This window comes from Lissotriton vulgaris, chromosome 10 (assembly GCF_964263255.1).
Source record: "Lissotriton vulgaris chromosome 10, aLisVul1.2, whole genome shotgun sequence".
NCBI classification, from domain to species: domain Eukaryota; kingdom Metazoa; phylum Chordata; class Amphibia; order Caudata; family Salamandridae; genus Lissotriton; species Lissotriton vulgaris.
This window is the reverse complement of record NC_141698.1, coordinates 81,269,339-81,295,123: the sequence shown is the minus strand read 5'-3', so window position 1 is coordinate 81,295,123 and position 25,785 is coordinate 81,269,339. Positions and strand designations below refer to the sequence as shown.

At 47.2% G+C, this 25,785-nt stretch overlaps 1 protein-coding gene across 2 annotated transcripts in view; it reads right to left on the bottom strand.

Moving 5' to 3' along the window:
* Positions 1–25,785, bottom strand: part of TRRAP (transformation/transcription domain associated protein) — a 737,638-nt gene that overhangs the window by 243,468 nt on the left and 468,385 nt on the right. For both annotated transcript variants that reach the window (XM_086940544.1, XM_086940545.1), the window contains 2 exons: positions 17,920–18,066; positions 12,410–12,612 (listed from right to left, as the gene is read on the bottom strand). In XM_086940544.1, coding sequence (XP_086796670.1) covers positions 12,410–12,612; positions 17,920–18,066 — 350 coding nt within the window. The remainder of the gene's footprint in view (positions 1–12,409; positions 12,613–17,919; positions 18,067–25,785) is intronic.

Sequence of the window (25,785 nt, the reverse complement as noted above, 5' to 3'; positions counted from 1 at the left end):
ACAATGTTCTAAAGACTGAGGAAGGACTGCTCTCACCTACAGAGTGATCGCGAGCGCCATCTTGAAATGGGGTTCGGTGACTCCTAACTAATCGTAACTAATAGAGTGCTCATGAAAATAAAAATAAAGGTGCTGATTCAAAACGAGAAAAAGTGAAGGGAAGAGAAAATGAAAGAGATAAGAAGGCTTTTCATGTAAACAGCTCAAAAATTATTTACAGCGTACAAACAATTTGAAGTACAAAGTTTCAAAGTACAGTCATCAACCTTTAGCAGTTTCAGAGTGAAATTTCATAAAAAACACATCAAATCTATTTTCGCATTGAGTCCCCTCAGCTCTTGTGTTTCAAGGATTCTGATCCAATATATCTCTCTCTGGAGGAGGTATCTTGTTCGATCAACCCCCTCGTATGTTTTCACTACCTCCAGTATGGAAAACCTGATCTGGGATACGTTGTGGTTATTGTCATTCCAATGTTTTGCCAAATTACTTTTGAAATTTTTGTTCCTTATCAGCGTAGAGTAGTGCCACCCATGCACAGAATTTAGGCCCAAAGCCGAGATGTCGGAGGACCGCAAACAAATATGGCCATTCCACCATGTCAAACGCCATCCGCGCGTCCAATGACAGAATAACTGCGGGCTCCGGGAGACTCGGCATTTGCGCCAATACTGCGCGTGCTCGGCGCAAATTAAGAGCGGTGCTCCTGTTGGGCATAAACCCAGATTGGTCTGGGTGTATCAACGTCTCGAGGTGCGGAGTCAATCGATTTGCTATAATTTTAGCCAGGATTTTGGCTTCAGCGTTAGGTAGGGATTTCGGGCGATATGACGTACATTCGTCCGGGGGTTTGCCTGGCTTAGGAATAGTAATTATAGTAGCTATTCGTTGATCCATTGGCAGCTTCCCCTTATCCAGGCTGTCACGGAACATTGCATGGAGGTACGGAAGAGTTACATCAGAGACCCGTTTATACAATTCAATAGGGATCCCGTTGGGTTCCATAGCTTTACCCGATTGCAGCGAGTGGACTGCCGCCAAGACCTCGTCTTCTATGAAGTCAGAGTCTAGGAGCAAGGCTTCCTCACCCGATAAAGAGGGCATTCGTATGTCCTTAATGTAAGTCTGAGCCTCCTACGTTGTTATATGTGAGGTCGATGTATAAACCTGTTCAAAATAGTCAGCTAAAGTATCTGTAATGTCTGATGGAGACGTGACTATTTCATTTGTCGGTGTACGAAGTTGTGCAATCGTCCTTTGCGCCCTTTCTTTCTTATCTAGCCATGCCAGAAGTCTGCCCGTCTTATCACCCTGCTCGTAAATAGTATGCCTAGTGGTCTGAAGTCGCAGCTTGACCTGTGCCTTTTGAAATTCGGTAACCTCGCATTGTTGAGACGTAGACTATGGGCCGTCTCCACAATGGGGTCGGTATCATGTAGGTTCTGGAGCGCTATAAGTTCCGCTTCCAGCGCCTCTAAGTCGCTCTTCATCGCCCGTCTGTGCCCTGTGATGGAAGAAATTGCCTGCCCACGCAGCACCGTCTTGTGGTCTCCCACAGGACGCCAGGTGACTGCACTGAGCCCAGGTTATCCTGAAAATATTGCTTTGTGCCTGCCACAATATCCTTTCTGATCGAAGGAACCTGCAAATAGCCAGGTGAAATAGGAAAAATACGTTTACGCACTTTTGTGTGTGAGGTGTAGGTTAGATTAACCGGTGAGTGATCTGAAATACCCCTCGGCCGTATCTCTATGTCTGTCAAATAAGGGAGACTGTCCGCGGAAACAAAAAAAATAGTCAATACGTGAGAGAATATTATGTGCCCCGACTGAAAAGTATAACCACGTTTCCCGGGGTGTCTATATCTCCATCCTTCTACCAGCCCCAATGCGCCCAAAATCCCACTTATCCGGGGAGTCACTCGCCCCTGGGATTCTACTTGGGTGGCGGTCCAGTGCTCCATCCATGACCGCATTGAAATCTCCCCCCACAATAAGTTCACCTTCAGGAAGATTCAATAATAATGCACTAAGAGCTGGAAGGGCTACCGCGTGGAGGGCTTGGGGAATGTACACAAACAATATTGAATCGTTTCCCCTCCCACTGACACGTTATGGCAGCAAACCTCCCAAGGGATTCCTCCCTTCCCTGATGTATAATTAGAGGAAATTGTTTCAGTACTAGGATACCAACCCCTCTGGAGCCCGTGGAGAATTCTGAGTGCGCTACCATTTTATACCCCCAGCGGTCCAAGGCCTTGCAAGTTGAGCCCACCAAGTGTGTTTTACTGAAGCAATGCTATAGCCGGTGCTGCGCGCCTCAAGTACTGCAATACCAATACCCGTTTAATCTTATCTCCCAGCCCATGTACATTCCAAGTGACAACGGTCATCGGGGGCACAGGGGTCAAAGAGGGGGCATTAGCAGAAACATCAGCGCACAGCAATTCCTGGTCCTCCATTACCACCATTACAGTGTTCCAAACCATTCTCGTCATCACACATCCTGTCTATCATAGCAAATGGTTGCAGCCCAAAACTAAAACTTGAAACAAAACCCCAAACCCCCCCACAACCCCACCCCACAATCCTAGACCATACTGAATACCCCTCCCACAACCCCCAAAGAGCATCCCACCCTCTCCCACTCACCCCCCTCCCTGCTCCCCTGCCTGTGGATGTAGAACGACCCACCCCCCAAAATGGCAGAGCGCCTCCACCCTTTCCAACCATGCTTAATCGCAAATGGGGGGAACCGAGCCACCCGTCCATTGACGATCAATACTGTCGACAATACAACACAGCCCAAAAATCAAGGAGACGCCCCTAATAATCCTCATAACACGTCTAGGCAATCAATAAATCAAACACATTACACCCCAGTAATACTGCCAAGCTAACCTCCACCTAGGGATCTCACACGGACAAGGTCTTCCACTGACCCTCCCCCCCACTCTACTTGCGGTCTGCCAGGTTATCATGTCCCGCAGTTAATCAGGAAGCTGTTTCATTCTTGCTCATCAAGACCACTCGGCTCCGCTGTAGCTCCTTCCGCCGCCTGGTCGGGACCATCACCGTTCCGTCGCCCTGTTCTCTCACGACGATTACCCCTTCGGCCTTAACCCTCCAGCCACTCCCATGCCGCCTCTGGTGAGTCAAAGAACCAGGGTTTGCCATCCCATTCCACTCTCAACCTGGCCGGTAAGAGCATTGCATATTTCATGTCCTTGTTACGCAGTTCCCGCTTGAACGCCTGAAAACTTCTCCTCTGCGCTTGGACTCTGGCCGTAAAGTCAGGGAAAAAAAGACACCTCATAGTTATCAATTTTGAGTGGAGGGCCGGATCTGGAACATTGCAAAATACTGTCCCTGAAGTTAAAGACCCTGGCTATTAACGGCCGCGGAGGGGCCCCAGGCTTGGGCCGACCGTCTGGCACCCTGTGTGCCCGCTCTATGGAATAATAACTGGACAGCGCCTTGGGCTTTAGATGTTTAGTGATTAGGTCTTCCACATAGAGATCAGCCACGGGCTCCTCAGTTTTTTCCGGAACACCCAAGATCCTGATGTTGTTGCGGCGGGCCCTCCCTTCATAATCGTCCAGTTGTTGCGCCATTCTGACTTGTCGTTTCTCCATGTCCGCCATTTGACGTTGCAGCTCTGAGGTGTCATCTCGTAGGGCCGTCGTCATTATCTTCAGCTCCTGCACTTTCTCGTTCATCTGTTTGAAATCCGCTCTAAGCAGGGAAACCTCCACCGTGACTGAGTCCATGGAGGTACACATTCCCCCGATGGCCGCCAAAACATCACGAAGCGTCGGCTCCTGTTCAGCTGGCTGGGTTTTCTCAGGTGCACCCTTGTCTGATCTCGGCGAGTCACCTTTATCTCCTCCCTTGGACCATGCGAATTTAGACAGCCGCCCATGGGCCGTGCCTCTGGGGCCCTGCCCCCTGTCGCCATTCTCAAGGCCGTCCGCTGCCAATTCGTCACCCTCGAAGGACAAATACACTGGCCAGCCCTGGCTCTCCAACACTCGGCGTCCCCCAAGTGAAGCCGTCCAGGTGGCAGCCTACAATACGATCCTCAGGGCCCGGACCCCCCTTCAGTGCCACCAAGCCTGGCAGAGCAGTTGGGGCATCAGGCCAGGGAGGGAGGGGGGCAGAGAGGCCAAAGCAGCGCGCCCCCTAAGTATTGACCCCTGCACCAAGACCCAAAATCCACAATGGTGTTGGCTCTGTCCAGCTCCTCCTCAGCCCAGTCGTGGACAGGAAGGGGTCACGGTCTGTCCCTGTAATGGCACTTCACGATAGCCCCGAAGGTACTATGGCTACCCGGCCTCAGAGATCACCCCAATCAATAGTGGAACAGTTCCAGGGAGGGAGGGGGGGGGTGGGGGGGGGGGGGGACGGACTAGGAAACTGCGCCGCCTTCAGTGCAGTCCCCTTCCTTTTCCCTTCTTCCCTGGTGCTCTGTCCTTCTGCCCCCTCCCTCCTCCTTCGTTTTCCTTTGTCCGATGTCTCTGTACCTCCCGCCACACAAAAAAAAGGGGAGGGGGGGGCACTCCCCACCAGCCCCCTGCCGCAGCAGCGGGGGCTCACCAGTCCAGCAGCACTCTCGCCGCACTTGCTCCGCTCCCCCGGGAGGGGGCGCAGACAGTCTATGGGCCCAAAAGCCGGGGCCTGGATTTTTGAGGCGCCCGATCCGGGGCCTCCGCCGTCAGTCGCGCCGCAGCCAGAGGGGGAAGGCCGCCCTCACCGATCCCGACTCTGCACTCGCCTCCTCCTCTCCGTAGAGGCTGCCAGCCCAGCATCCTGAGAGGCGCCGCCGAGCCTCAATCGCCATAGCGGGCCCTTCAACGCGGCCCGTTCCTCGGGCCGCCGCCGCCATTTGTAAAAATTTGGCCCCAGGATCGCCTCCGTGGGACTCCGCCGCCTTGGGAACAGAGGCGTCCTTCACAAGATCGCGGCCAGGTGGGGTGTCAGGGCAGTCTCCGACAATGCATCGCCCGCTTTTTTGCTGGATGCACGGGCTATGGCATCACTTTAATGCCGTGGGCAGGGGAGAGCTACACTAAGCCGTAGCCATCGCCTTCGGATGCTAGCCACGCCCCCATTTCGTATGATTTTTAAAGAATATTGCAAGTTTTCAAAAGTAGACACTTAGAAGACATTTCATAGAAAAACACACAATGGATTCCTATGGAGAAAATACAGATTACTAGTAAACCCGGTTAGTGTTACTTTTGCGGTGCAGTACTGGGCTACAAGGTGCAGTACTGGCTTCTCCCCTGATCACAGGTGAGTACTTCGGAATTGGAGGGATTTTATATGAATATTTTTCGTTTCCAAAACTTCACAATTAGAAGATTTTTCGAGTCAAACCAGTCAATGTTATCCAATGGCAGGTGAGTGAGTTGCCGGTTTCCAGGTGAGTACTTGGCTGGAGAAGTTAGGATTCTTGGCATAGACTCAGGGGTCCCCCAGGGTCAGGTAAGTACAGTTAGTTCACCCCCAGCAGCACAGGGGCGGCCAGGTGCAGAGGTAGTTAGGCCCAATGTCATCCAATGAGGGAAAGGGGGCCTCCGGTTGGTGGCTGCTGGTTAGCAGGCCACGCGGCTGTGGGAGCTGGGCTCCAGGTCACTTGATCAGGGCAAAGAAGAAGTAGGACAGGACAAAGGTGGCACCGCCAGCAGCACTCGGGCAGCTGGGTGCAGGGTGCTTTTGAGCCGTCGAGCGCTCAATGTTATCCAATGGGAAAGGTCAAAAAGGCTGCAGGCTCGGGGACGGAGACTCTCCAGGGGCGACCAGCACTTCGAGAGGTAAGTTGGGATCTTGGAGCACAGGTAGGTACCCCAAAGGGAGGTACAGGGGGCTGTAGGACACCGGGTGCATGGGGTGTCTTTGGGTGTCGGAAAAGCTTACCCTCAGCTGGTCGCGGTTGGGGTGGCCCCTGGTTGCGAGTCTGCAGGCGTCATCTGGTTCGTCGAGGAGGGTCTTTGGGCACTGTACTTCGGGTCCCAGTCGCCGGGGGGACGTCCCCGTGATCTTGGTTCAGTTGGGCTCGGCCCGGGCTCAGCGGGTGCAGAGTGGACTGGTCCGGAGCTTCGTGGCTGGTACCAGGGGTGTTGTTGCAGCAGAGCCTCTGCTGATGGGAGTCCCAGTCTTTAAGAGGGTCAAGGCAGGCAGGTTGTAACCTGGAGGACCAACGAGAGCCGCCTCCGCCCCGATACCCGGCGCGACCCTATAACCTGTGACCCCCCCCCCTCTTATCTCCACAGCCACCGAGACTCCCGGAGTGGACCCGAGAGGAGCAATACAGCTGTGACGAAGAAAACGAGATCGGGCCCTTTAACTGGATGGGAGGTCGTATGGAGGAGGAGGAGTCCCGATCCCCGATAAGTGTCAGCAGTGAGAATCCACAGGTGTGTTATTACACCGGAGGAGCGGACAGTGAGTGGCAGAGCAGAGAGGCGTGGAGCAGTGTGGAGATCGGAGCAACGAGAGCGGAAGAGAAGGAGAAGCAGGAGGCGGGTGAAGAGACCGAGGCGTGCGCACCCCGAGTACCAGCTGAGACGGGGGAGCCGCCAGGAAGAGGTGAAGAAGAGGACGGGAGGAACACAGCGGAAAGGAGAAAGTCAGGAGGCCAACACTACGCGTCGCCCAGCCGCACACCAGGAGGGGTGTGGCTATCCGAGGTGCGTACTCGTATCGTGGGCTCGGTGAAAAAGAAAGGCAAAAGCCTCACCTAAACAAACCTGTTCCCCGGGAGTCCACCACTTTCACCCCCTTCACGTCCAGTGAACAGTTCTGCACTTACGGTTTCCCTCACTCCCCACCCCTTGCTTATGCTTAATCCCAGGACTCATATGTCCCTTACACTGGCTTCCAGTGAAAATGAGAATTAGATTTAAGGCTCTGGTGCTGATTTTCAAAGCTCTACATGGCAGAGGTACTTGCTATCTCAGAAAGAGAGTATGCCAGTATATGCCTTCCAGAATTCTGAGGCCTTCCTCGAAAGGCCTGTCTTCGGTTCCTAGGATACGCAGAGCCAGATTTGGAGGAAGCTCCTAAAGGTTCCTGTGAGCCCAAGTCTGAAACCTGCTCCCAGTGACCTTCAGATCCTTAACTGACAGTTTTTAAGAAACATCTCAAAACCTGGCTTTTCTGCACTTAGGGGTACTTGGAAAGGTAGATGGAGACTATTCGCACCGGGAAACTTTTGCTGAGTAGCTGTGCGCTGTATGAATGCGCTCGTTCATTCATTCAAGGTGGCCCGCTTCAGTGTTATAATCAGTGTGATAAACAATGTCACCCTAACGAGGTATGAATTTGCCCCAAACAGCTTTCCTAGAGAGCTAAAGTATTCACTACGAGGCAAAGGCCTGTAAGGAGTGACCTCCCTCCATTAGTCGCTGAGCCTTACATCTAGCTCTGACCAGAATGGACTTGTTTTCCTTCAATCCTGTAGCACATTCAGAACAGGTAATAGAAGGTGTTTGAGCGGGGTCAACCGTGGATGAAGCTGATAGTGGACGAGTGCGCTTCCTGGGGCCCATAAGTGCAAGACCGGTATTTGGAAAAGAGCTTAAAAGAGCTAGCATCACCTGGGTGAAGGACACGACTTGAGCCAGGAGTTCAGAACTCCGGTAGTGAAGGAGCTTAATAAACCAGGCTCTGCAGAGAATGTCATATCAAGTGACTGATGTGACTGAATCGAGCACATAACACTTGAACGCGGGTGACGCCAAGAGGTCAGAGTCCCTCTTGTTATGAATCATGGAAGATTAATTGTTTACTTTCTAGGAGGCCCACTTCGAGAACTTACTGATCGAGAGCTAAACGAGGAGGACTGGTGCGAGAGCTGGAATGAGGCAGCTTCCCTAAGTGCTCATCTCCTACCATGAAAAGCTTTTGCTTCCAGCTCCTTCATGACCCTTGCATACATGCAGCTGCACTTCCCACATGACCTGGATCCCTGCCTGGGGACGAGAAACAAAATGGTTACTCATCAGTAGGAGCAGTTTTGCAGCCTGAGGATTTCTCTGGATTCACATGCTGTGCATTTATTCCGCCCATGAGTGTGGGCATCATCGACTACCATTTGGTGGTAAGTCCATCCCCTGGCAGATGGTGCCCCGGAGGTTCCTGGGCATGGTCGCCATCTTCAGATAATTTTTTCTCCTGGTGGTGTTTCTCTTTAGAACTTTCCTTGTTTTGTAGTGTTGCTCATCTCGTCTGTTTGCTTTTACCTTTGGCGGGTGGGTCACGTGTATTCAGAAAACCTTTTCAGGTTGCAAAACTAGACCTACTTGTAAGAAACCATTTTGTTTTGCAGCATGAATACTTTTGTGGATTCACGTGCTGTGAAACTGATTACGTAGTGGTGTTTGGTTCTTTGAGAAGGATGGATTGAAATGTGGATGAGCTGGCAAACATATGTTGCAGCACTCTGTCCCATCTGTGCTTCCGTGTTTATCTGGATCGCCACACAGTAGTGTTTCGTAAAGTTGTGTGGGGATGATATAGTTAAGCCCATGAAGATCTTGCCCATGGGTATGTTTGCTAGGACCGCTACCTGATTGAACGTGCCCTGGGGTGTGTGATAGAGAATTTCCTGTCTTTGTGTTGCATGTTTGGATAGTGTCTACTATACATTGTGCTATCGGTCCCTTAATTACAGGGGTATGTTTGCAAGTTAATTCTACATATCCCTTAGATGCCCCTCTCTTCTGTATTCTCTGACCACAAGGGCTTCACAGATGCGGTCCCCGGACGGGTTCTAGAAGATTTCCCTCCCTCGGTCTTCGATATTTCTTGTGGCTTCTATTGATTTTTAATCAACACTTTCCCTCTCCTCACTGTAAATTTCTAAGATTTTTCAAAGCTCCTCCGGCGTGCTTCCAGGCCCAAAAGCAGAAAAAAGAATCTGAAGATGGCGACCACGCACATGAACTCCCAAGGAGCCATCTGACATCACACAGGGGATGGAGTACCACCAAATGGTGGCGGACAACGCCCACACTCCAAAAAAATGAGAGAGAATGACAAGACAGGATTCCAGACCCACCCACTAGATTGCAGAATAGATGCACAGCATGAGAATCCAGAAAAGGAATTATGCTGCAAAACAACCGTTAAGTGTGTCACATATCAACAACTACCTGCTGGCATCTCCTAATTCGCAATATTTTTGAGGGTGGCATCTCTGTCAAAACTACTAAAACAATTTTGTGTTCAAAATTCTCTAAACAGAGCAACTCCAGATCCATGTCGAAGGGCGTGTAAGAAAAAAAGAAAAACTGTTGTCAGAGTGGTGGAGTGGCCCCATATACCACTCTGTGATGGTAGGTCAGACGCAAGGCACGCCTACAGGCACAGTAAAGATATGCAAAGTTTCCAGATCAAAGCAGGCACCTGGAGGAGTTTCGAGAGGCAAGAAACTACACACAGAGGTTTTCATCAGAAACCAGTTTTCCACTTGGATTTGATTAGTCTATTTTCTGCTTAATGTCATTGGGTGCTTATCAGGACACTCAGTTGTTTTTTTTTTAAAATACATATGAGCAGTGATCCAAACACAATTGGGTCCTCAACCACTTTGCAACTTCTTACATACTTTCGACACAACCTCAAAAATGATATGCATTCACCCAAACTTTGCCTTTATCCATTCAAAGCAGCATAACTGTGCTGTAGGAGCTGTTTTTGTTTATCCACAATATTCTCAAGAAACACACTTAAGCATGATCGATACAACAGAAACAGTAGCATCAGAAAACAGTACATTTCATAACAAACAAGCATTTGCAATGCAATAAATCTCGCATTAGGAAAGTGTGAGCTATTGGTATTGTAAATGACAATTTTTTATAATAATATGTGTTGGCTTTGAAAATATATAAATTAATAGCATTGTTATTCAGAAAGCCAATAGCTTTCACTTTCCTAATGCGAGTCCTATTGGCTATGGCAATGCTTGTTGATAGCAAGCAAGGACAGTGCTGTTGTGGTGCTGAGTGATGCGGTGGTGTCCGTGAGTGATGCGGTGGTGTCCGTGAGTGATGCGGTGGTGTCCGTGAGTGATGCGGTGGTGTCCGTGAGTGATGCGGTGGTGTCCGTGAGTGATGCGGTGGTGTCCGTGAGTGATGCGGTGGTGTCCGTGAGTGATGCGGTGGTGTCCGTGAGTGATGCGGTGGTGTCCGTGAGTGATGCAGTGGTGTCCGTGAGTGATGCGGTGGTGCCCCAGAGTGATGCGGTGGTGTCCCAGAGTGATGCGGTGGTGTCCCAGAGTGATGCGGTGGTGTCCCAGAGTGATGCGGTGGTGTCCCAGAGTGATGTGGTGGTGTCCGTGAGTGATGTGGTGGTGTCCTTGAGTGATGTGGTGGTGTCCTTGAGTGATGTCGTGGTGTCCTTGAGTGATGTGGTGGTGGTGTGTGGTGTGCAGCAGTGTGAGGCGTGCAGCAGTGTGAGGCGTGCAGCAGTGTGAGGCGTGCAGCAGTGTGTGGCGTGCAGCAGTGTGAGGCGTGCAGCAGTGTGTGGCGTGCAGCAGTGTGTGGCGTGCAGCAGTGTGTGGCGTGCAGCAGTGTGTGGCGTGCAGCAGTGTGTGGCGTGCAGCAGTGTGTGGCGTGCAGCAGTGTGTGGCGTGCAGCAGTGTGTGGCTTGCAGAAATGTGAGGCGTGCAGCAGTGTGTGGCTTGCAGCAATGTGAGGCGTGCAGCAGTGTGAGGCGTGCAGCAATGTGAGGCGTGCAGCAGTGTGAGGCGTGCAGCGTGCAACAGTGTGAGAGGTGCAGCAGTGTGAGGCGTGCAGCAGTGTGAGGCGTGCAGCAGTGTGAGGCGTGCAGCAGTGTGAGGCGTGAAGAATAATGCGGGCTAACAAATGCGGGGAAGCTAGACTAAAACAAAACCCAAAACAGCCTCACGCCGAAAGCAAATCTTTTACTGCTGGAGGGGGGCTGTAGAGTAAATAAAGGTGACTTCGTACATTATGGGAATGCTTGCATGTTGATTAAAGCCCAGGCCATGGTTGAAGAAGCAGCACAGACATGCTACGTTTATAGGAGGAGTGGTTCTGCCTTTTGTTGTCGACACCGTGCAGTTGCCACAGTTAATGTGTGGTGCAGAGTGGCAGCACGTCGTGGTGCATCAGAGCAGAGTCAGCTCTCTCAAACAGAAATTCCTCTGTTGTCTCTGTGTTTATTTCGGTTGTAATGCAAGGAAAACCAAGTTTAAGATGGAAGGACTAGCGCATTGTTGCATGTACCTATGTGGGCACTAATTAGGAAATACGATAAAAAATGGATGTGGTCTGGTGTGAAAGATGAAGCGGGAGGCCGTGAAGAGGCGCTGCGCTGATTAAGGGAAAGGAAACATGAACACATGCATGCAGAGCTTATAATGGGAGAAGTTTGTATGCCACAAGTAATCATGGTGATCCATGGGGGTGATCAAACAACAACAAGCTCTCGGCATTGTTGTGGCGGGGGAGCGGAGCGGGAGCGCATTCCTTTGAAGTCTGATGCGGGGCGGGGGAGAGGCAGCCTTTGAAGTGTGATTGGGGGGGGGGCAGCCTGTGAAGTGTGATGCGAGGCACAGACAAATGGTGGTGTGACGTGGCTGGTTTGTGCACGAGCGTAGCTCACATGAACTGTGTGTGATCCGCAAGTTTTGTAGAGTTTTTGAAGTGCCTACTATACTCTCGCCTTTCGAGACCTAAAAAGGGTTTAAATGAGAACCTCAATTGAGCACTACTTTAGAGCCATAAACTTTGTGTTTTCTTTCCTTATCCGGCTTTTCTCTTTGACCAAGAAAATTGCAACCGGACAGGGTGCAGTTCTCTAAAGGGCCTCATATGTGGATAAGGTGTGTCCTGGCCCTCATTTTAAGACTGAAAACAAATATGGTACACAGTTTGTTAAAGGAGCATTCAACCTGGGCAAGCACAGTCATGCAGATGATTCATCACAGCTTCCTACAGCTGAACTTTGTTCCATGAAGATTGCATCCAAGGCTATTTCAGAGTGCTGCTGCTTGAAGAGACAAACCTAATGTCACAGAAAGAGATGAACAATACTTTCTGTACAAGCGCAGAGGACAGTTTTCCTCTGAACCACAAAAATGTATTCTCTCGGCCTATCTCCAATAAGCTTCTCGCTAGGTTTGTTTAATGGAGAACACCTTTTATGGGTCCCCAGTCCAGGTAGGTGCCATCAGGTGTCTGGTGTGTCACAACAGTTCAACATACTACCTATATGCGGCCAATTCACACATTAGATATGTCACAATAATCTAAATGAGGGTACACAACGTTTTATGCAACATCTTTAAGAAAGGACTGCTAAATTGGAACTCCCATACATATTTTAATAAGAATATTGGGAATGTTTCCATAAATATGTTGAATACTCAAAAATACCTGATTGGGAGTCACTGGGGAGCTGATTTTTATCCACTCTTCAACAATTTTTACCACGGCCCGGAAGATCTTGGCATCAGGAGATTTTTCAATAAGAGATGTCAGAATAGTTTGAATGAAAGTCTTTCTCATGTCCATGCTCATGACCACTAGGCGTGTCTTTACCAGCTCCAAACTCAGCATTACCAGTTCACTTGTACCTGCTAATGAGATCCCATAATAAAACACATTAGTTTGTTTCCTTAGGCACAACAACCTATTTTAGATTCCATTATTAAATAGCTTTAGCAATACAACTTACACCTGCCCAAGGACGCACCAGACAAAAAGTCACAATCAACAGTCAGGCTACAGAGGCAAAATATTTAATTTTGTTAACACCCTAGTTAGACACAATCTTGGTCTTGATTATCACACCACGACTCATTGCTCTCTTGTGACTAGATATGGCCTTTTTTAATTCGGTTACTGATATGACACTCAACCATGATGCTATAAGCCAATACCATGCATATGTCTTGTTTTTATAAAAATATTCTTTATGTTTATCTGTAGCATTAACCCCACATTGACAGGACCTTTAAAATCATACCTTTGCTGACATATGAAACTGTTACTTACAGTTTGCAATTTTATAGCTTAAGTAGATCTGACTTCAGATATTGTGCATATCCTCTCATTCTTGAAATACATGACTAAATGGATTTCAGGATCATGACACAAACTGTAAGTGCCATTGGAGAGGGCTTGGGGATGACTGTGAAAGGAGGGTGAGTGAGAAAAAGGGAGAGAGGGGTGAGTAAAAGTGGATGAGGGGAACAAAGTGTGACTGAAAAGAGTGAGAGGAGGAAAAAGTATGTTTGAAAAGTAAAGGGAGTGTGTTCGTTGAGTGTGACATAAGTTTTAGAGTTGAGTGTGTTCCTGTTTTGCCTTGCTGGATCCTGGTTGGACCTACAGAAAAAGGTACTTCGCTTCAATGACAATCTTTCTGGTTGATACTCCATCTACCTGAACATGCCTCATCTGTTGAGCATCCCCAGGTTGCAGACTGGATCCGGAAACTTCTCATTTCTCTCCTGAACCAGCAGAAGGTGCTATGTCCATCTCCGCCCCATAAAAAAAACGCCATAGGGAAGATAATGGAGCCATGTAAAGCCCACGCCAGTGCTCCAAAATCAGTCCCAGTCTGGATTTTTCTATGGCATTTAAGGCAGAGATGAGGAAGTGACATTAAGTGTGACATGGCAACACAGAAATATAAATTGGAACCTTTTTAAAGTTACCTATGGCCATCCTTCAGAAAGAGGTGGTGGTATCAGTGAGGAATCTGCACATAGTTCTTCACTTGAAGAACAAGTTATTTACCTGTTGTAGCGCTCTTTCTGGCAAACTCTCTAACTGCAGATTTGTCAACTTTAGAATATCCCCAGGGATCTGGAGAAATTAAAAGCCATACTCCTGTGTGCCGGTAGATGGCATTGCACATCTCCACGCTTAGTTTAGATTAACAGAGGCTGCATATATGAGACAAGTCACAGGGTGAGGTCAATTTATTTCTTAACGTTGTCTGCATCTTCAGATGTGGAACCCAACAATAATCGGCAATACCAGTGAGCAGATTCCTAAATTGGGACCTTCTTGGATTGGAAAGGCGACCATTCTACATGACTGGAAAGATGGAGTGAGGAATCTCCGATTAGATAGATATCCAACAGAGTGTTTCCAAAGGTAAGTAACATATTATTATGACTGAAACTTTTAACTGCAGATTTCTCATCTTTAGCATAGATAATAATACCTCCCAAGGTGGTGGGTCTGTGGAATGACTCAGTTCAAAAAGCCAGGGTTGACTAACCCCAGGGCCTTACATGAAGGTTCAGTCAGGGAATCCGCTGGCTCCATGGGGTCGGAGGGTGCAACAGAGAGAGAGGTTGACAGAACATAGAGATCACTGTTCAAGGAAAGAGTGCAATTTGTGAGGGGTCAGCTCCAGGGGGAGGAGGGACTGTGGTGATGCAGACAAGAAAAGGATCAAAAGATGAGGCTGGAGGGGAAAGGAATATGCTACTTACCAGTATGCATCTGTTCTTGGCATGTCGGGCTGCTGACATTCATATCTGTGCATAGATCGCCACCTAGTGTTGGGTCCGGATGATACTATGTTACTTGCTGCATCTGTATCAATGCAATCTAGCGTATAGTTCCATCAGGATACATTTGGCTGCTATGGCCGCTTATCTTCTAAACAGGCAGCATCTTTCCCTCTTCAGAGTGCCTGCCATTAAAGCCTTCTTGGAGGGCCTTAAAAGAGTCATCCCTCCCAGACACCCTCCTTCACCCCCAAGTTCATGCCAAAGGTAATCTCGCAGTTCCACATTAATCAAAACATAGAACTGCCAGTTTTCTTTCCAAACACAGATTCAGTGGCAGACAGAGCACTGCACACCTTGGATGTTAAAAGGGCTCTCCTGTATTACATCGACAGGACAAAAGACTTTAGTAAGACTAAACAACTGTTTGTTGCCTTCTCTCCACAACACAAAGGCAACCCTATTTCCAAATCAGGTATAGCCAGATGGATTGTTAAATGCATAAAAATCTTTTATCAAAAGGCTAAACGCACTTTAACAGTTCCCCCAAGAGCGCATTCCACACGCAAGCTAGGGGCATCCATGGCTTTCCTGGGTAACATTCCTCTAGAGGATATATGTAGAGCAGCCACATGGACCACCATACATACATTTACCAAACACTACTGCGTAGATGTACACTCCAAACAGCAAGCTGCTGTAGGACAGGCTGTTCTCAGAACTCTCTTTCAGACTGCTGCAGCTGGCACGGGCAACCGCCGCTAAGGAGGTAACTGCTATTTATTCTATGCACAGATATGAATTCAGCAGCCCACATGCCTCGAACGGAATATGCTACTTACCAGTAGGCATCTGTTCTTGGCATGTAAGGCTGCTGACATTCAAATCGCCCACCCTCCTCCCCGGTGCCTGTCGCAGCTGTAGCACTCAGAATCATTTTCAGGCATGGTCATCACTTTCAGTACTACACTCCATCTCTGCCACAATGGCGAAAAACAATCTGAGGATGGAGAGGATGCCCTTGCGCACTGTAGTCCAGGGGAGGAGCCACCTATCTCGTGATACTACGAAGACTCTTCCAGGACAACAATGTGCAATCATCCGGACCCAACACTAGACGGCGATCTATGCACAGATATGAATTCAGCAGCCCTACATGCCAAGAACAGATGAGTACATCCTAAAGACCTACTTTGGCAGTAGGAGCTAGAGCACTGTACCACTGATGACAAATTGCGAGACAAGGATCAAAAAAGGTACTAAGACAGGCAGTCGTAGTGGTCTTGCAATATACATAACATAGCCTTTTGCTTCTTAATAGCCTTTGTGTTCTTAAGGCCGTATTTATCTCACAAGATGGAGTCACAAACACACCTTCTAGGGGTCTGCTTATGTCAGGACTGGCACTGCTTAAATCCAGATTTCCTGGAAGGTGACTATCTGCTGACATTGCAGTTTTTTTATTTTTGCGAATGAAAGTAACTAGGAGAGCACTATGTATCTACGTCAAAGGGCAAAGAAAAAGAAAATAGGAACTGATGTTGCAGTACCATGGTTGTATTCATGTTTGGGTGGTGTCAAGCATTGATCAGGCGTCAAATTAAACCTACTAGAACAGGAAAGTGGTTTTGAAATGTCCAGATCCCGTCTGGCACTTGGAAAAGATTCATAAGGTTAGGAATAGGCAGGCACAAGCACCCATCAGAAAAGGGTATGCAGAACAGTATCAGGAAGTGACTCCCAATAATTATCCTCTGTGCACCCATAATCTCTATTAAGCATGCCAAACGCATTGAAATCAGAGACCAAGAGCTGCCTCACTCAAGCAAATCTCTGCATACTAGCTAGAGGTTCACCACTGGTCCTCAAAGGAGGATCAGAATTTTTTCTCTCATCTAATAATGTATGCAGACTTCGAGGGCTGAAGTCATGAAGAGAACTATTTAAAAGACAGTGCAAACTGTGTCATTAGGAGTGCTCAACCAAACGGATGGCAGCATAGTAGTCAAAGACGCCCTCGGAAGCTGTGCTGATGCACAGGGATGTTGAAGTCAGGTGGAGTTGGTGCTTGAGCTGAGTTGGTGCTTGAGCAGCCCTAATCTCGAAACCCGCACAGTCAGGACCACCTTGGCAACTGGCCCAGAGAAATGCAGGATATTCCTGAATATACACAAATATGCCTGTCAAATTCCTCAATCTGTGAGGGGTCTGAAGACGACAAGCATGAGAACAACATTCAGGAAGCTTTTGTGACCAGGAGCATTTCTTCATGGAAGAAGAGGACTACTCATCCCTGTGGAGTTTTTGCTTTTTATTTTTTACAAAAGGAAAACTGAGGGGGATCGATACTTGTTGGGAGACTAACCTGTAGGACAGGAGAGGGACTGTTTTCGAGAGTCCTATGGGCCCATGTCACAAATACCTTATCCTCCTTATCCCAGCTGACATTGGGTACCTGGAGAAGCAAGGGCCCAAGCTAAAAGCCCTCTATCAGGCCACAGACACCATATGCGGATGTGGTCAGGTAAACAGATCTTTCAAAATATTCAGCAGGGATTAAACCCAGTGGAATTAGGAGATGACATTTACCCTAGATACTGATGAACTACTGAGGATGTTTTCGGTAGACACTAAAGAAGAACTCTAGACTTGCAAGAATAAGATGTAGAAAAACAGGAACTATTGGCACAATATATAATCTAATGTTGTCACACTGTTTTAATTTGCAAGAGACCAATTGATATTATCCCTCTCCTTGTGACTGATACATTTTTTTAGCTTTTGTTAAAAGTGGCCAAGAGGTGGTACAATTTTTGATTTATTTTGCCTTTTCTGACTGTGCATGCATGTTTTAATTAACCAAGTAATAAAGATTATTCACTTATCCATTATTCATGATGAAGAATCAAAAATTCAAGTTAACAAAAAGAATATCTGCACGGAGTTCCCACCAACAGTCATTCAAAAAAGAACATTAACAACAATTTACCACAGCTGTGTATGTCATAAATTGGGTAGTGTGAATCAGGAATTTATTCAAGCCTTAATTTTAGCTAGATGTTGGCAAACATTAACACTTTCGCCAGTAAGGGAAAATTGCACATAAGGGATAGTTGACCCAGAACAAACACTGATTGCATTACCAGCTGAAACACTAGGACTTAAATTAAAGGAGGATATCATCTTCAGAAGGGGAATGTTATTTTAAAGGCTTACAGGCCTGATTCATCCTTTCAACAATCACAAGGGCTAACCGTCTGGGTGCAGGATTATAATGGAATTAGTAGCCCAAACATTATGTCCTAAAAGACTGGAAACCTAATGTTTTTCAATAAAATGTAAAAGGCGAAGTATAGTGAAACATGATAAACCACTTCAAATAGAAGTAAAGTTGGAACCAAATAAAAGAAACTGTGATACCTGTGTTCGTCTCAGTTGTCCCTGGTGTTGCTTGTGGACTTAAATGCTCCCTAACCATCTTCTGTAAAGATCTCATGAACACAGATATCAATCTATCGATATAGCTGTTGTTGTTGCTGCAAGCAGACTTCAGAATCATCAAAGTACCTGCAAATAGAAAAAAGAAAAAGTATTGTTTGAAATCTTGGACCTTACCACGCAGAGCTCACACAATATATTTTAAGTCAGTTATTCATAATTATTGTGCAATTTTAAATAGGTTACTACCATAGCCTATGAATAGAAATATTTTGAACGGTAATAAACTGAAGAGACTGCTAAGGTTATATGGCAGCGAAGGTGCTAAGTGCAACTGGTTTGTAACTGATTTAGGAGTTCCTTTGCGACCCAAAGGACAAGGCATAACATAGATTCAGTAGTGTTGAATTGACATTTAAAACACTTGTGAAGATTTGAAAATTTGAGAGCTGAGGTCTAACAGTTCTAAACAGCATGTCCTAACTCACACAGATTGGGGTTATCAGAACCACACTTGCTTTATGATTTATATTATAAATTAACTTGGGAAAAATAGTGAATAGCGTTCAGGGAATTCAACACTGAAAACCTCCCAATCAAAGCCAGCTGAGAATACTCCAGGAACAACTTAGGATTTTCAGTTTAAATTGGTGATAAAAATAGCCCAACTGTTGGACTCACATCATCTGGCAAATGTCTATTCCACAGCTTTGGGGTTATTGACTCAGTAACATTCTGTGGGGTTTTCTCTTCCTCAAAATTCAATTCTGCGACAAAAGCTGCTGACACACTCGTCTTCTTTGTTTAAGTAACACAACTGGTGAGTTTGGTCAAACAGAACTTTTGAGTCAACACAATCCCATTACTTAATGTAACGTATCACTATAATGTCAGTTAAACTCTGTATCTAGTGTCTTGTCACTAAAAGAAGGCACATTGTCCATACAAGTCTTCTGACCATCGATCACACCATGTTTATTTTAGCCTTCCTCTTTAATAGGACACAAAGACCCTGCTAAAATTTGGAGCACCCCAACAATTGGTGGTTACTGTAGGTGTACATCTGTACTTAGTCAAACAAACTGCTGAATAACTTTTTCACAGAGACCCAAGGCTGCATTTTACCAATCTCATCCTAATTCTGGTTGGTGGAATCAGAAAAAAAGAGAACAGCAAGCAGATGTCTAATCTTCAGGACAGGTAGGAGTCAGTGGTTAGTTAGCACCATGCTGTGTGACTGAACTAGTTACTTGCCTTTGGTAATGCTCTTTCTGGTGGATACTCAATCTTACTACATATTAATTTTAAATTTCCCAGGAGCAAGACTGGATTCAGAGACTTTTTTCAGCCACTGCTCTCACACAACAGTAGGTAGCAGTATCCGACCTCACAGCAACCTCGCCTGAAGTGATGGTGCATACCCTGAAAGAACAGCTGTACAGGTGCTTGAAAGGAGTGATTATGAAACATAAAAAACACACTACGCTTACAATGTGGCATAGCAAAGGCAGCAAAAGAGAATAAGTATGTAATCCCTGTGAAAAACAAATCACAAAAGGTGACTTAAAGAGCGCTTAGCAGGCAAACGTAAGGAGGCTCCTTCTTGACCAAGGCATAGCACATGGTTGCTCACTGGGGTCGACGAAGCAGGGACTGGCGCAGGTCTCTGCACCAGTTGGGATGGGAGTCAGCCCCGGAGACTGAGAGCATCCAACAGCGGAGCCAAGAGGTACAGACAGCATTAAGGATGGATACGCTGAGGGTAATCAAACCGGAGAACCCCTAGGATCCTTGGGGTCCAAAGGTGCACCAGAGGGAGCCAGATGGATGCCAAAGATGCATAACATGGCCTCCTTGAATACCTCAAATTGTTGCAGTGTCACTGGTGGGCCTGGGAATTTGGGTTGAATTGGGTTCATTGTGGATCTATTCCGCAGTAGAAGACCATGGTGGAAAGGCACTCTGACGTCCACACAACTTCTTCTGAGGAAAGTGGTGAGGAGATGGAGAATCAGGCTTTGATTTCTTGTATTTTTTCTTTCCCTTACCTGATGACTTCGAATGTGAAGAGGACCACTCCCAAAAATGGCCTTGAGAAATGGTTTGTGTGTTTGACCATGACAGTCCCTTACCTGCCTTCCCTGCAGTCCCCAGAACATGTATAGAGTTGTGTGACAAACCTATGTACCTGAAACAAACCTGATGGAGTTCTGACATACACATGTTTATGGCAGTACCTGCAGGATTTAAATCCTGAAGTCTTCGAAGGGGACATATCCCTTGCACACTGAGAAAAAGCAGACAAAGATGACAGAACAATTGAGAGAGCAAGCTCTAGATCTGCATCTGAGAACATGGAAAGAAAGGATCTGTCATTAGTGTGCAGGTTTGGTAGTTCTATGTGGCTCCACTCCATCACTTCTGGGGAGGCACAGAGTCTACTCTGAGCCGCATGGTGCCACTAAGCAGCACAGGAGAAAACTCCTTTGAAAAGTTTCCAGCCCTTGTACGGCGCCTGGGAAATGTTCCGAAGAGGAGGAATCTGCAGTTATTCAGCAGCTGGATACCCTCCCAGGCGACAAGCAGCACTCGACAAATCTACCTTACATTACATTACATAAATATCTATTAGATATCAGCCAAGATCTACTTCTGTGAGGCAATGTTCAGCCCAAAGTCTGGGGGAGGGATGGAGTTGCAGCGGAGTCGTATAATGCCTGCTACCAGCATATGAAGGAATTGCTGGAAGAAATTCTTCAAATCAAATCTGATGCCTGGGTATTTTCCCATGGTGAGAAATCTGTGGCTAGAAGAAACAACCCGAAATATTGGTCCACTTAACAATGATCAAGCATTTGAGAGGGAAGGGGTGAGAATGAGCACCAGACTTGCCTTCATACACAGCCAGGTGTTCAAAAGAAGCAACCTAGCACATTTATAGCACGGTAAAATTGGTGTTAGGACAGAAAAGTTATATGTGTGGTTAAAGATGTTTACCCCTGCCCTGAGTGAGCAACTGTACTGTTGTCTGTATCACTAATACCGATATCGTGTCATAGATGAACACGGATCATGCGTGTGTGCCATGACATAGACCTGCCTCACGGATTTCAGTCTTGTTGGACCAGGAGGGACACCTAAAATAATCACCAAGAGTTAAGCAACACAACCGCATTGGTGGCATCATACCGTGTAGTGATCAGTAGTAGTGAACAGGACATTTTTACACAGTGTCACTGGCGTGAGGCCTACAGGCTCGCCCACCTGTTTCAAAATGATGCTGCTCTGTGCATAACTCACCCATGGCCTACATAAGGAAGATGTTAAGTGCTGTGCTGCGCAGCACAGGAGTAGTGACTCTGTGCTGGGTGTATGTGTGCCTGGGAAGGGTACAGTACGAGGCCAGAACAGAGCTGCACAGTAAATGTTGGATCAGTGCATGTGCTGAGTGTATGTATGCCTGTGAGGAATACAGGACATGAAGGATGTAGTGCTGTGAAGTGCATGTGCAATAAACGCATGTGCTGGTGTATGTGTGCTTGCATGAAGTGCAATACATGAAGGGTGAAATGATGTGCAGCGCATGCATGGTGGGTGTGTGCTGAAAGAGTGCGTGTTTATAAATAGCACACCATGATACAGTATACAAAAGCTTGAGTGTTAAACAGTGTGCTGACACAGTGAACGTGTGTACTGAATGTATGTGTACTTGTAATGGTACAATGCATGGAGGCAACTGTGTTGGATGGACAGTAAGTGTGCTGTGAGTGTACACTAAGTGTGCCTGAAATGGTACATTACATAGACTAGCTTGGCTTCCATCTTGGGAAGCCCAGGACTGCCAGGTGAAGAAATGAGGAAGAGGGGAATCCCCCAAACAGATTTGTGTATTGCTGCATTCCTGTGAGCTGGGTTGGAGACACACTGGAGGAGAGGAAGACTGGACCCATTTACACTTCAAAAAGCTGCTCTTTGCTTTAATGATACATCACAAGGAAGCAGCCCGGAAACATCTCATGATAGGGCTGATAAGGGAATCTAACAGTTAAGCTGGCAGCCTGGGATTACCCTTCTGATGGACATATCACTGTGGCTGACATCCAGGTGTGAACTCTGGTCACTCCCATGAATTGTGTTGTGGGTCAATCAGCTTCGGAATCCTGTCTTCAGTGACAGACATCCTTTCAAGGGGAACGAAGAAAAAGAGATGTGGACACTTCAAATGAAGCAGGACCCTAACATAAAACTTTAAAGACTCACACTCTAAATCACATGTTGGTGTCTAGAAATGGACTATAAGAATGGGCAGTTAAAACCCTAGATGTCATCTGCCAAGTAGCCAGGAGGAGGACTGTGTGAGAAGGGGAAGCTCTGCAAGACTTTGGTCGGTCTGTGACCAGGACAGGAGGCCAAGGCCTGCTAGTCGTCTCCCTGCTTGGTGTGGGAACATCACCCCAAGAAAACCAAGACTACCAGGCCTGGAGCACAAGCTTCTGCCTGCTTGCCAAGTCCAGTGTGCTAAGTAAGGAAGAGGAGAGTGTTGGAGTAGGCGACTCCCTGAGCAAGGGTTGAGGAGAACAGATGTGCACCAATCAGGCCACTGCCCGTTTGCATGGATGTGAGTATCGCGGCAACCCCATAGCCACAGTGGTACCGGCAGCTTCTTCTGGCACAGTGTTTAGGGCCGTGGCCCGGCTGAGATGATTACTGCTGTGACGGGTTGGTCTAGCCCACCAACCACACCTGACTGCTTCTCTGAGGATCACAGAAAGCTGCCGAAGAAGTCACACCTTCGTTGGAGCTCCAGTCGAGAGCCAGAGAATCTCTCACGCAACCCCCACTTAGTGGTGAGAGGGAGCAGCACTGATCCCTGGATTTATTTTATTTTTATTTATTTTGAAGGTTTTATATAGCGCGGACAAGATCTTCGCAGATATCAGAGCGCTTTACATAGAGGGGTACATGATAGAGCATAGTCAAACAGATACATCAATAGATCAAACAGTACAAATAGGTGGCTGCAAAGCCAATCATGTGATTAATAAGACAACTCATACAAATAAGCAAAGGTGTCAAACATCAGATACAGATCGGTGCAGAGTATAAACAGAGTTCGAGATAATAGTTCAAGTGTATTTAGCCATGAGGATAGCTTTTACTTCTTTTTTAAAGAGTGTAGTGGAAGAGATAAGCCTGGTTTTGGGAGGGAGTGAGTTCCAGATCCTAGGCGCCATTCCTGAGAAGGAGCGCTTATATGTTTTTTCCTTCCGGAATCTTCGAGGTTTCAGCAGAAGATTGTTTGTGCCTCTAGTGTTTCTAGCTCCGCCAGAGATTGTCAGTTTCTGACGAGGTAGCCGGGTGAGTTTGTGTGTCATGCAGGGGATTTTCAGATGTATTCTGGCTTCAAAAGGCAGCCAATTCAGGGATTTCAAGTCAGGGGTAATATGGGAGTGCTTTTTCGAACCAGTGATGAGTCTCGCTGCAGCATTTAGAGAAGCTCTTAGTGGTGCGGTTGTAGTTAGGGGGAGTCCGCAGAGGGCGGTGCTGCCGTATTCAATTTGAGGGATGACTAGTGCTTGTACTGCGGTTTGGAAGTCTTTGGCTGGGAGGAAGGGTTTAAGTTTCCTCAGAGTATTGATCTGAAAGTTCGCTCCCTTTGTTGCCTTGCTGATATGTTGCTGCATGTTGAGATTGGTGTCGAGTGTTATGCCTAAAGATTTTGCTGAGTCCACGATGGTGGGTTGGACATTGAGTGCGGTTAGGTGTTTAAGCCATATTTGAGTGGTGGAGATCTTCGCTGGAGGTGAGATCAGAAGGAACTCTGTTTTCAGGGCATTGAGTTTGAGATGATTATCGGCAAGCCAGGATTGGGTGCATCTGATCGTTGAGTTCAGGAGCAAGATGTCATTGGGGGATTGTAATTTGAGATAAGGTTGGGTGTCATCGGCGTACATGTGAAAGTGTACATTGGATGCTTGTAGCAAGGTGGTGAGAGGTTCCATGACTAGGTTGAACAAGGTTGGGGATAGAGAGGATCCTTGGGGGACGCCTAGCGTTACAGGTATTGGCGAGGACATCAGGTTGTTGCTCTTGAATTTCTGCAACCTGTTGTGAAGAAAGGAAGTGAACCACTTGAGAACAGTTCCAGATAAACCCATTCTTGTGTTTAGTAGTTCTAGTAAATTCTCATGTTTAACGGTGTCGAATGCTGACGAGAGATCAAGAAGGATGAGGAGGCAGGTGTCGTTTTGGTCTAGCATTTGAAGTGCGTCGTCAATTATGTGAGTCATAGCGGTTTCTGTACTGTGACCTGCTCGGAAGCCCGACTGGTGAGGGTTGAGGAGATCAAATTGTTCAATGTCTTTAGTCAATTGTAGTTGTGCGCATTTTTCCAGCAGTTTGGCGAGAGTGGGAATATTGGTAATGGGACGGTAATTGTTGAGATCAGAGGGGTCGGCTGTAGGTTTCTTTAGTAGAGGTGTGACTTGACCAACTTTGAGGGAGTCAGGTATGCTTCCTTGTTGGGAGAGAGCGGTTGATAATTTTAGTCCAGAGAGGGAGAAGCAAAGGGGTAAAGTCTTTTACTGCGGTAGCAGGAAGGTGGTCCGTGAGGTGATTGGATGGTTTCAGGGTGCTGAGCAGTTTGCCAATTTCTTCTTCCGAGTATGTGCCAAAGGTTGACCATGTAGCATTGTTTTTTGGTTCAGTGGGTGCTAGGCATTGGGGTTTGGAGTAGAGGCTTGCGTCAATGAGGAGATCGCTTTTTATGTTGTCAGTTTTTTGGATAAAGAAAGCAGCAAAGTCTTCACAGGAGGGTGCTTCACGCACAGTGTTGAGTGTTTGGGGTTGATCCTTGGATTGTGATCTGATTAGCTCAAACAGTTTTCTCGGGTTTGTTTTTTGCTTGGTCGAGCTGGAGAAGTCTGTTTTTGAGCGTTTTATTTTCCTGAAGTAGGCGTTTCTCTTTTTCTTCAGATCTTTTAGGTGCATTGCAGAGGGAGCTGATCTCCAGATACGCTCTGCCATTCGCATGTCTCGTCTATCCTCATTGAGACTCCCGTCGTACCAAGGATTGGAGATTTTAGTAGAGACTCTTTTTAGCTGCATAGGTGCAGCCTCATTAATTATTGAGGTCATAGCGTTGAGATAGTGGTCAGTCAGGGTTTGAACGTCCGTATCGCCTGTCGGTGGGAGTAAGAGATTGCAGCTGTTAGGGGGCAGAGAGCCTGGGATTCGTTTTTTCATGTCTCTTTTCCAGACTTTGGGCTTGGAGAATTGAGCCGGGTTAACTTTAACTTTTTCATCGATGAAAAATGTGACAATATGATGATCTGACCAGTCACAGGGTTGGATGGACTCGAGTTGGATAGAGTCCTCTTTGGAGATGATCGGGTCGAGGATAGAACCTTTCTCGTGGATCGGGCTGTTGCATATTTGGGTGAGGTTAAGGGCATCGAGGACATTTTTAAGACTATTTACCACCGCGTCATTACGATCGTTCCAGTGGAGGTTGAAGTCACCAAGGTATATTTGGGTGAGCTGCCGTCCGGAGTTGGTTGAGATCATATCCATGATTTGTTGGGAGAAGATGAAGTTGTCCCTGGGTGGGTGGTAAATGCTGTGAAGAGAGCATATCGGTTTGCCCTCACTAATAATGTCGAGGCAGATGTATTCCCAGGATGTTGGGGATGGTAGGGAGGTGGAATTGACTTTCAGAACATAAAGGTTGTTCCTGTAGATGCATGCGATTCCACCACCAATTTTACCTGATCTGTCGAGCCTGATAATGTGGTTGTTGGGAGGAACCAGAATGTCCATTATAGGTGTTGAAGATTCAGTTAGCCAGGT